Source organism: Sander lucioperca, chromosome 6 (assembly GCF_008315115.2).
Source record: "Sander lucioperca isolate FBNREF2018 chromosome 6, SLUC_FBN_1.2, whole genome shotgun sequence".
NCBI classification, from domain to species: domain Eukaryota; kingdom Metazoa; phylum Chordata; class Actinopteri; order Perciformes; family Percidae; genus Sander; species Sander lucioperca.
In genome coordinates, this window is record NC_050178.1 from 38014418 (window position 1) to 38026616 (window position 12199).

The following is a 12199-nucleotide window of genomic DNA, read 5'->3' on the forward strand; positions in this document are numbered from 1 at the left end:
CTGTGCAGTCCAAATTCTTCCAAGATGAGAGTAGTTCAAGAATTTTTAGGAAGCTTTATCTTTGCTTCTAGTAAGCTAGCTACACGACTGTGTCACACTTCTTACAGCTATAAAGACATTTACTGAGTGGGCAGTTCACACCTAAAACGGTGGCCTCTGAAGTGCTATCACCTAGTTTCCTGTTATCTCATTTTCACACTCACACTTGACTGGCGCCCACAGAGCTCGCACAATCACAGACGGCAAATAAACAACTTTTGGTCCCACCTTCTAAAAACTGCATGCAAACAAACGTGGCAGAAATGGCTTAAGGGCTGAGTCAACCTCCTTACAATGCCTACTGACCTACTAACACACAAGATGAGATATCAAAAAAGGAGAAAGTAATACTATTCAAAATCATCACTAACAGAGCACCTTAAAAAAACAGCATTGATGTCAGCATCACGAATCCAAATTAATCAAATAAATCTCCCTCTAAGACACAAACACAAATGACCTACCAAGTACTAATGATATCATTAAGAATCATTTCAAAAATGGAGGCTGCTCAGTCATCCACCCTCTGCTGTTTGCAGCCAGATGGCACTATTTTACATTTTTAGGCGCATAGATACAGGCAGTTGTAGTCAAACCCAGAGACCACTTACTCACCAATCAAAGAAGCTCTTGTATTCTGCAGCCCCTCGCCACACCAAAGTGCTCTCTCTGCCGCTCTCTGTTCACCTCCTTTGTGCTCTTTCTCCTACTTCTTCATTTTCTGAACTTATCCTCCTTCGCAAAATACAAACCTCCCTTGCTTCTATCCCTCTCTCTGTCCAATCCTTTTCAGACTTGCCCACTTTGGCCTTTCCCAGCCACTCCCTCTTTCTATTTAATGTTCTGCTACCTTGTCTCCACTTGCATCCCCACCCATTTTATCCATCATAATTCAGTATCTGCTGATCTCCCCTTCCAAACAGAGGTGCAGAAAGGATCACATTCTAGTGCTATAATCTTAAATAAAACAACACAGCATGTTCTCAGGCTGCTGTTGAAGATGGCTCTGCAAGCAACTGCCTGTGTACTCACTGTTCAGGTTGTTTTAAAAGTGTCCACACGCAAATAATAATAATAATAATAATAATAATAATAATAAGAACTTTATTTTTATAGCTAAAGGAGCATCTGAATCATGGTGTAAGTTCTGCAAAACAAGGAGTTAATATACAACTACAGCTAGTAAAAGAAAATGACAATAAACCAACAATAAGCGGCATGCAGCCGGTCACATGACAGCTGCTGATCAGTTGCAGGCAAAATTGTGAGAAGGTGGAAAAACCTAGACAGGTGAAGCTAGCTAGCCTGTTCACACTGTGTTGACCAATGCCAAATGTGGCACTTCATATTGGCCGTTGCCTCTGCAAAGATGCCTAATTTAATTTAGTTTGGAATATAGTTCCAGCCTTGAGGCCTGTTCCGGCCTGGTATTTTGCCTATATTTAAGTCCATTGGAGATGGACTGATGTTTACACCTGGCTTCAGAATTTGTTTTAGATGTGCCTTGAGTGACCGCTTGTTATTGGATTTCACCTCTGTACTCACAGTGTGAAGCTGCTTAGCAGGAAAAAAATGTACATCTGTGCTGAGCCAGACAGCTAGAGAAAAGGACTGTGCAGGCTGTTCAGTAGCCCAGCACAGTCTGAGTTAGAGGATGGATACCTGACTCGAGTCTGACGGGACCCGAAGGGCGGGGCCGGTTTCGGACAGATATTTAGAAATGATGTACGGGTTCGGGTTGGGCTCGGTCACATCAGCGCGATAACGCATTGAACATTTTTAATTTAAAACAGCTTATTCCGTGCCTGTGTTAATGTGCGCTTGCTGCCCAGTGTGCGCTGATGCCTCATCTGTTGACATTTCCGAATGCCTTCCTACAGTTGCTTACTAAAAGCTTTCCACACAAACAAACGTACACGTGTCATTAGTATGAGAAAAAAATGAGATTTTGGTGTCGGGCTCGGGTCGGGCTCGGACATAAATATCTTAATGCCTGTCGGGCTCGAGTCGGGTTTGGTTACTGCTCTGTCGGACGCGGGCCGGGCTTGGACAGAAAAATGCGGCCCGATCCGCACTCTAGTCTGAGTGATCAATTTTAAGTGTATCTTTTAATGTGTTTTGGATGTGGTGGGTTGCTTCCATTATTTATTCACCTATCAAATATGTTCAGACTAATCAGTTGTTTAGTAGATGTCAAAAACAGCACAGGACAAAGGTCAATTATAAGTCACAACAGTCTTATGTGATGGCTTTGAAATTTCTTGTTTTGTCTTACAACTATATAAAACCCAATAGGATTTACGTGAAGGGGTATTCCAGCTGTTAGGTATTGCACCTGCATAAAGTTGGGGGACCTGAGAGGGACAGATAAAACAATAAAAGGATAAATATTAAAGCAGCAGGAGCCAAGAATTCCTGACTTTAAGTTGCTGACACAGTACACCTCTTCAGTGTTCGTGAGCGTCTGGTGTGTCACGCACCGTCGCTACTCGTCGACCCCAATTTACTTTTTTCCGGGCGTTGGAGACGTCGGTGAGAGGAATCCATCTGATTGGGCTATTCAGCTTAAGCAAATTAGTGCACGAGAAGAAAAGTGGTAGTGAGGAAAGCAAGCAAACGACTGTCAAGAAGGCACACACAGAAGGCTCTCTCTTTTTTCGTCTTTATCTCATCTGATCAATCAATCAGAATACAAATAGGGTGTCAAAACTGGCCAAAAAGTATGTTTGAATGTTCCTTCTCAAAGGTTCGAACTATTGGAATATCTATTTTTGCACATTATGCCCATAAAAGGGCAAACATACAACAAGATACAAAACTACTTGTGCAGGTATATTTATTTCAACATAAACATGTCTTTTTAAAGATCTACGTACATACATACTACAAAATGTCTATTCAGTAAAACTTAATTTAAAGACCGTAGACCTCTCTTCCTCTGCACCGTGGCTGGTGCTAGACTAAGAACTAAGCCCCGTAGCAAGCTAGCTAACTAGCCAGTGGGCCGGCCGGTCACTAAATTACTAACATTTAACAACTTAATGTTTTATTCACACACTCGTCACAGCGTAAGAAAAGCAAATTGCTATTGCCAGATGGGTGACAACTTTGTTGTTGTCATTTTCTGTAACCTGTGTAACATGAAGGCATGTTGGGTGGAATTAGTGAGCTAGCTAACTAGCGCTGCATGGTCCCTCCGCCATCTCCCGTTCTGGCAAATGCTGTTTTGGTGTTTGTATCAAAGCAACGTTTTGTTTATCCGGGTTCCCTTTTTGAATGAGGAATAGATTACCGCCGCCTGCTGGAAAGGAGAGTTATTTCCTCTCACGCAGGGGCAGAACGTATGTGGTAGGCTGTCGACTGTAGTCTTTGCGTTGTGTTCAAGTGCAACTTTAGGCCAAGACGCAGGCGACACGAAGAGACACCACAGTCGGCCTTTGTTGCAACTAATTCTTTTCCATCTGCTTGGTGCCAGCACCTTAAGCTCCTATCATTGGTCAAGACCCAAAAACACTGGATCCTACATTTCCCATAATGCACTGGATAATGTACATCATTAGACCCTACCTGTCTGATAAACGTCCATGGCTTTCAAACCTTACAGTTTGTAAATGCAAGCTATCTGTTAGAAATTTGTAGTCACCAAATCCAAGCAGAGATAACCCTGATGACATCATTAGGGTTATTTGGTCAGACTTGACAAATCCCTCTTCGAGAGTCACAAAAGACACAAATTTAATAAAATTCAAAATTGTTTTGAGTAGTACTCGTCATTAAAAGTCTCTATTTAGTAGAACAACAAAGCAAATTGTTACATTTGAGAAGTTTGAGAGTTACAATATAGATTCCACTTTCTACTTTTAGGACTTTAAATCATGTTGAATGTAAAACTTTGTTTTACAACTGACATCCTTACTATTCAGGCTTTAGTCTGGCAATCTCACTATGTCTAAATTGTGCTCTTGTACTGGTCCCTGTGACTCAAGTATAAGCTAAAAACTGGAAAGGCATGCATCTATTCCACTGTCCTCTCATTATCCATCCATGTAACATTCCTGCCTGTCCCTTGTACGTACCTGTAAAGCTACTGTTCATGTCAGGAAGGTCCTCGTCGTCCTCCTGCTGCTGCTGCTGCTGCTCTCCAGGCCCTATTCCAGCATTTTGCATGTCATTGTAGGATTTGGTGCGTAGGGGAGTGGAGTTCTGCGAGCCCGGCAGGCTACCACTGAGCCCGTCTGACAGTGGGGCATCACCGCCGTTACTGCTACTGCTAATCACTTTCCCACCGGGGGGCTGCACCGGTGGCTTGGGTGTCCCATAATAGTTACCTAGGTAATGAAAAAAGGAGGCAGGGATGGGGGGATTAAAAAAAGATGGAGAAAAGAAGCGCATTTTAGTGGGAGGTTCATAGAGAAGCAAATGGTTGTGTGTGTGTGTGTGTGTGTGTTGGAGGGGGTTTAGTTACAGCCTTTGTACGCAAATAGAGAGACTGGGTTTGTCTATGGGACAATTTGAATCTCTGAAGCAAAGCTAAATTTCTATCTTGTTTGACCCTAATAAAGTTCAGACCACTTCTTTTTAACTTGACCACAAACTAAACTAATGCATGTTTAACTTGAATTATGTTTCTTGAACAATATTACCAAATTTTTTTCCCATTAGAACACACATAAGTTGGTATTTTGTGAGTCCTTGAGTACCAAGAAGATACCAAGTAATGTTTTGTACTCTGACTCACAAGTATAGTGCTAGTTTTCTTCCAAGTAGTTTATAGAATTGTCTGAAGACATTTAGTGAAGCAATTTGCAGACAAATTTTCCTCTAGAGCCAGTACCACACTTACAGCTAAACTGACAAAAACAAAACAAGTAGAAATGATTTATTTGACAAACAGTCATTTTCATCTAAAGTTAGACCAGGCACACATAAGATACTGTACCATCTAAATAGCAGAATATAAAACAAACATCTTAATGTGACAGAACGGCATCAAAAATATAAAGGCCGTGGAAAAAAGAATTTTCACGTTCAGGTGGCGAAATGACAGTCAAGATGGCAAACTACAACTTAAATGCCATAATGTCTGCCATGACAATGGTTTATTAGCAGCTGTCTAAACATTTAGGATGGACCTAAAGAGTCAACAAAAATGGTTTCATTGTATTCCCAGACCAAAACACAATCATTTTACTGTTGAAGACTGATAGGCTTCTATACAGATGATTCACACTTTGAAGTTCACAGTTAATAAAACCTACAAACCAAGCGGAAACCACCGGTGCTGAAAAAGTGCCAAAAACTGCAGTTGAAGTATACAGTCTATGAGTCAAACATAGTGATGGAAATTTTTGGATATTTGTGCTTGTCTGTTGCCTAAACACCACAAGAGTTTATTCCACACACAGACTTGGAACTGGAAGCTGGTTTTGTAATTTTAGTCATTTTTCAGTCACATCATCATATAGTCCAAAACAAGATGTTGTGTTTGCCCAACATAGTGTCATCTCACGAACTGAATTAAATTGAGAACTACAGTAACTGAGATATTACCAATGTATTTACTGACAATACACAGCCATGCAGTTACAAGCCAATGTTGCCTACAGATAGCATATAGAAGCCTTTAAAGTGAAAGGAAGATATTTAAAAACTTCTGATTTCCTCCATACGGTCATCCATGGAAGTGAGTAAGCTAGTTGGCCTTGTTTGCTCCTCCTTGCTTGCCGTCAGAGGGAAATCCTTTGTTATGGAACAGTGAACAAGCTAAGTGGACACAGCAGACAGTTAATTAAATATTTTCTGACTGAATGGAGGTGATGTATGGTAGTGTTGTTGTTTACAGTCCTTCCAGTGTGTCTGTAGTGACTGGTTTGGTTTATCAGCAAAGTGTAATGTGACACATACTGTTTGCCATGTGTCATGATGTGTAAAGAATTCTTTGGCTTTGCTGTCGAGAGCAGGTGACTGTTTTTCAAAACTTTCTCACTTCCTAATAAAATTGACTCTTTTTTTTCTTTTAGCTTTCTTCTTTTTGGATGGCCAGCATGTTGGAATTATGTTGAAGAAAATGGGAAATGCACCTCTATGTGATAAACTGTAGCATCTAAATGAATGCATTTTACAGCGGCGAGTTTGATACAGAATCATCATTTTGCTTTGATTTGAATGTCTAATCTTAAGAGACTGAATACAGTTTACACACTGTATATGAAGTCAACGGTTTTTGTCCTAAAAAGTTGCATGCTAGTAGGGAGGATGATCGTTGCGCTGGGAAAGGATTATTGAAACCTTTCAAGACTAGGTTACCCACACATGACGACTATTTCCACCAACAACTGTATTTTGTGTTCGCAGCTAGAAAGGAGCACATACTTGACGACAGGGTAAATAGAAAGGACAACACCCTAGATAGGTATGCCGTTGTTACAGTCGTGTCCCAAGGCAACTGCCAATCACTCATCACCGTTTTCAACTTTCAAACTCACTTTTCTCGTCGACTTCTACTTTAGCCAGTGTTTTCCAATATGTCCGAGAGCTACTTTCAACACCCCCCAGAGATAGAAGGTAAATATGTTATGGAGGGCTTTCTCATCTACAATTATGGAGGACAGAGTGATTGCAATAGCGGTGCATAACAAAAAGTGAGAGAATTACAATTTTTCTGTATGAGAAGAATCTTCTGAAGTTGTCCTTTCTGCAGCATTGCACTGTGATGTACTGAGGAGACTATCCGTTCAGACATTAGTATATCTGCCGTTCTGCAATGGATTTCTTTCAGTGTAATTCATGAATGTCGATGCAAACAGAATCTAGACTGAGGAGGGGACAGACACCAATACTTGACTGTGGCAGAGGGGGCAGGTGTATTTTTGAGCGCCGGCTGGAAGCAGAGAGGAAACGTGGTTCCCTCCTGCTGTGCCAACAGGTGCACCTGTCAAAAAGCAGGCTGATTGGCCTGGACAGGGACACACCATGCCTGCTTGCAGATAATGTACCATTGGTGGGTCAGTTTAAGCACTGGCTGAAGGTAAAGAGGGACTTAGTTATTTTCTGTCATGCAAACTGGCACACTGTCCAAAGTCAGGTTCAATGCCATTTGACAATGTAAGTAGGTAGTGAACAATAAATTATATTGACACACAGCGAGAACAAGAGTGAAAGTCTCCCGAGAACTCCTACGTACAGCCACTAAAGGTGTTCAGTACATTTGTGTTACTGAAGGATTATGGGAGTTTGAATGGAAGTATGTGGAGTCCCACTCTATCTCTATGCCAGCAAGCTTAGTTTAAAACGCCACTGATGTTTTAGGTATCTGAAACCTATAAGACTAGCAAACCTCTATGAGTTTTTATCCGTAGTTACATACAATACACCCAACCAAATGTGTGATTTTCTAATTTACCGTCATACGTTCCTATCTCCAACAGGGTCCCACTCTTCTCCAACTTCAGGAAGTCCTCCACTGACAGGAAGTTGTAGTCCACGCCAGAAACTTCTCCTTCACGTGGGGTGCGGGTTGTACCTGGAAAACGAATCAGAGACACTGTGGGAGTTAGCAAATTAGACAATAACAAGAAATGCAGCTGGCAATTTCAGTGACAGCTGGTGTGTAATAATTGACTGACAGCATTGCTTTCATCTGAGTATTCACTTCATTTCTTGTACTAACTCAGATTTTTTTTTTTTTTTGTAAGACTCACCATCTGAAAACTGGTTCAGCAGAATTTTTTTTTTTACTTACACTTCACAATTTTTCAGGGTTTAAGGTAAATGAGATAGGGGTAATACAGTGTCTGGGAGATAGTATTTACAATGCTATATAACATGAGCTATTTTAATACTAGTTTAAAAAAAGTCACAAATAATGTGATAGCAGTCTCCAAAAGGCATATGCTCCATTGTTTGCTATGATCATCCTTCACACCAGGGAAGAGTGTGAGGTATCGTACTAGCACCCTAGTGGGATCCTGCCACATGTAGGGTGAAAATGGGGTATGTGTGTGGTTTGGCATGTAGCCTGTTAGATTGTAGCACTTCTTTAATGACTGACAGTTGGCCAGTGTGGCGTCAATGGTAAACAGCTTTGCAGCTGAGACAATAGTGAGACGACAACACTGCTAATTTAACTGACGACAAAAGTCATGCTGTCTTTTTTTTTGAGGGGTTTTAAAGATTCTGCTTTCTTTGCTCTCATCAATCATCCAATCTTTGCTTCACTAGTGTACATTTCCACGCTATCTGACTAAGTTTCCTTGCTCACTCTCTACTGCATTTATTGTGTCCTACTACAAAAAGAAAATTATTCTGTCAGTGGCTTGAAAAATGGAATAAATGTAAGAATCTAGACAGTGCTCACGGCAAATAATCTTTCTCATCTTGTTCTGACAGACATCTGTTTGCCGACAACAGAGGGCTTTCCCTTCTATGCTGCCTTCCCTTGCTTTCTCTCTCTTCCATCTCTTGATCTATCCGTTGTATCTCCCAATCACTCTGACTCCAGTGGGCTGGTAAGCAATAAGCTGATAAAAATAGATGTGTGGGGATTGGGGGAGAGGCTCCCATTGCAGCCACGTTCAGTGACACTAGTGATAAATCACAGATGTGCGGCCCCTAACTCAAACAAGCATGCATTACACTCACACAAGCATTCAGTAGAAAAGGCATACATGTTGCAGTGTCTGAAGATACTGAATGTCTCACAAAATATCCTTGACATTATTCAGTTCAATCAGCCAGCTTTTACAATCACAGTCTAGTTTTATATTTGATCTCTGTTATAAGCTACTGTATGGCGACACAATAGAGAGGGAAACTCCCGTTTCTCCTGTTAATCACTAGCATTTATACGTTACTGCCCACAAGATTCCAAACTCCACTATTGTGACTAGACACTAGGGCTGCACGATTATGGCCAAAACTTTTTAACCAAAACAAATGCTATTGTCACATAGGCTAATTATAACTGCTTTCACATTCATATGGTGCTACATTCCTCCTTTGTTGAAGGATACTATGAAGGAGTATGCCATTTCAGCTGTTGTGTGACCACTTTCCACACATGAGCGTTTGCCGTGAAAAGATACAGGCAACACAATTTCCTGTTCACGTTAACGGTGCATGTTAAAAAGCCAGGTATATCTACCAGACGAAATAGCAACATGGATTACGGTGCCTCATTACGGTGCCACTTAAATGTCTGCGTTGCGCTCTGATGCTCCAAAACAGACGTTAGAGGCAACAGAAACATTGCTGCATGTCACGCTAGTAAACACTAATAACACGTTACACAGCAGCTAACGTTAGACTCCCATTAGCTACAGTAGTAACTGGATTAAACACGGCTAAAATGCTGACAGCTAAACGGTGTAGTGTGACTGTAGTTTCACTGTAGAGGATTCCAACAGCGGGACGTACAACAGTTTGCTGCTAAAGCTATGAGCTAAAAGACACAAACTAGCACTGGTCACTGCTGTTGTCTGAAAAACAACACAGACGGGACTAAATGTTGCCTTTACTGGTAAATTCATAAACCTCATGACCGACTTATGACCGACTGCTATCTGTTTATCTGTTCTGAATTTTTCTCACGTTACTCTGTCCTCTGTGACTGTCTAGCTACATCTAAACTAAGCTGCACGGTGCAGGGAACAACTCTGATTGGCTCATGGAGGCACGTGATCAGACAGTGGTTTAAGGAAAAAAAACTTTGATACGGAGCGCTCTATGAACGGAATGATGCATTTTAAATATCGCTCGATCACGTGAATTTGACCGTGGGAAGCCAAAATCGTGATCGTGATTAAAATTCGATTAATTGTGCAGCCCTACTAGACACTCTTGCAGAAAGAGGAAATTGATCTAATGTCAAACAAATCCCCTCAGAAGTCTATGAAACAGTCAGTCAGTCCACTCATTCCCAGGCAATGAGTCTTTCACAGAACGTCAACCTTGGAGAGTTCCTCAGCCGAGGCCGAGCGTTCAGCCGACTGTCAGTTCACTTCCCACACAAAAGTCGCCATTGATTGGACTCCATTTATACACTGCTGCTCTTAGAAAACCAAATAGGAAGGGGAATTGTGACCAGTGTTTCAAAAGGGATAGAAAAGCAGAGCTTTGGCTCAGACCCAGGGGTGAGACACTGTCATCGCCCCACACACACACACACACACACACACACACACACACACACACAAAAACTCCATTGACCAAGCTGTGAAATAGAGTGAGAAGGAAAGACAGGTTGAGACTGACAGTCATGGAAAAATACTCCTGCTGGAGTTGGGATTTAATGAGCCCAACAACTAAAATGCAGAGGAAGCGAGGAGTGAGACTACCAAAGCTAAGAGTTAGCATAATCCAGCTACTTGCACATACAATAAAGCCTTGAAGACTTGCTGTGAGGGTGTTCATCTACTGTAGTGCTGGCTGGGTCGTAGCTTAACGGCTTCAACATCTTCACAAGCTGAGATGGGTGGGTGGGCATTGTAAAAAAACAAAAAATTCATCATTAGCAATTCAAAAAGATGATCAAGGAAACAAGTGTTGAGATGTTGGCAGGTGTACTGTAGCGCAGGGAGCTCAGAGTCACTACTGTTGCATCAAAACACATGCCCAAAATTAACACCAGCAAATGTACCATAACCTGTAACTGAATAACACACATCAATAAATGCTCCAGGACTGTATGTTCTTGAAAGCAAACAACAAAGAAAGAAAAAGGAAAGTCATGTCTGTGTATTCATGCATCATGCCACCGGGCCTCTGCTGTTGCTAGGGACAACCCAGGAAGGATAGGATAGAGAGAGAGAGAGAGCTGTGGGGAAGTTTGTCCTCCAGTGATGACGCAGTCCTCTACACGGTCTCCTCTGGTTTCACAACCCCCTTTTCAATTCCGCGTCAGAAATATGAAGTACCACAGAGGTATGACTCAAAGGCCTGGTCCGTATGAGAAAACATAAATGATGCATGCACAAGAAAAATGAGAGTGGGAGAAGGCTGGAAAGAACGGAGAGTTATTGACAGAGAATAAAATTGAAGAGAAAGTAAAAGAGTGAGAAAAACACATGGACTGCCACGACCCTGACATGAGCTCAGTCTAAATAAGATGGTATTCTTATTATACTGTTTACATTGGTTGCTTAAAGGGCTGGGCATCAATAGGCAAATAGCCTACTTATTAAGCAACGACTGAATTTACTGTAAAGGCCGTTACAGACCAACCAGACGGCCGACCCTCGGCAGAAAAGACAGTTGGACTGATCAGTCTCCCCGAGTTGGTCAAAAAAGTGCCTCGGAACACACCAAAGCGACGAGACGTAATACGTCTCCATAACAGCAGGCAGCGCTAATCTGTATTGTCGCCCAAAAAATGAAAACCGGCAGCTGATTGGATGACGTGGGTCTGGCTGCTGCTTCCAGATTTTGGATTTTTCAACCCGACTCATTCAGAATACGATCTTGTATTATACTAAAATAGTTCACCGAAACGTGTTTCTGAAAACATTTTAAGCAAAAAATAGACCATGCAGTTGCTGAATCTGTCTTAATTTCAGATCAACAAAGGTCAGTTTAAAAGATTTTCGTCAGATTTTGAGAGGCTTAGTCACGGTCATCCCACTCGCCATTTCCGGGTGAGTCCCGACTGCCCTGTCTCCGACTGAGCATGTCAGGTCGGCCAAAATGAAGGCCGACAGCATCTCCAACGGACGACGGCACGGAACACACCGAACAGACTCGAGTCACTGACCTCGCCAGACTGTCTGACGGCCGATTATCGGCCCGGTATGTAGCTGCCTTTAGTTTACCTATAGTATTAAACCTCAAAACTCATCTTTCTGTCGTGTTGCCACAGTAGTATATCCTTTTGGCTAACTTAAAAAGGGACAGGGGTTTTTAATCTCAATGAGGCTTTCCTGGTTAAAAGAATATTAAACAAAGTGTGTCACAGAATACAAAAAAGAAAGAAACTATGTTCATTACATGTTACCTTTTTTAGTGCTGTGCCTGTAAAATGTAAATTCTTTATCTAATACACAGCATTTCCAATCAATCCCTTCATGAACCCAATACTGGACTAAAAGCAGCGAAACCTCAACAAACACCAACCATTATGCCTCTTCACAAAGGGAGTATTCGTCGGAAGGCTTTACTTTATATTAGA

The 12199-nt window shown here is 41.7% G+C and overlaps 1 protein-coding gene across 10 annotated transcripts in view; it reads right to left on the reverse strand.

The window, feature by feature from the left end:
- Positions 1-12199, reverse strand: part of magi1b (membrane associated guanylate kinase, WW and PDZ domain containing 1b) — a 155863-nt gene that overhangs the window by 45060 nt on the left and 98604 nt on the right. For all 10 annotated transcript variants that reach the window (XM_036001808.1, XM_031278002.2, XM_036001807.1 and 7 more), the window contains 2 exons: positions 7442-7561; positions 4116-4367 (listed from right to left, as the gene is read on the reverse strand). In XM_036001808.1, coding sequence (XP_035857701.1) covers positions 4116-4367; positions 7442-7561 — 372 coding nt within the window. The remainder of the gene's footprint in view (positions 1-4115; positions 4368-7441; positions 7562-12199) is intronic.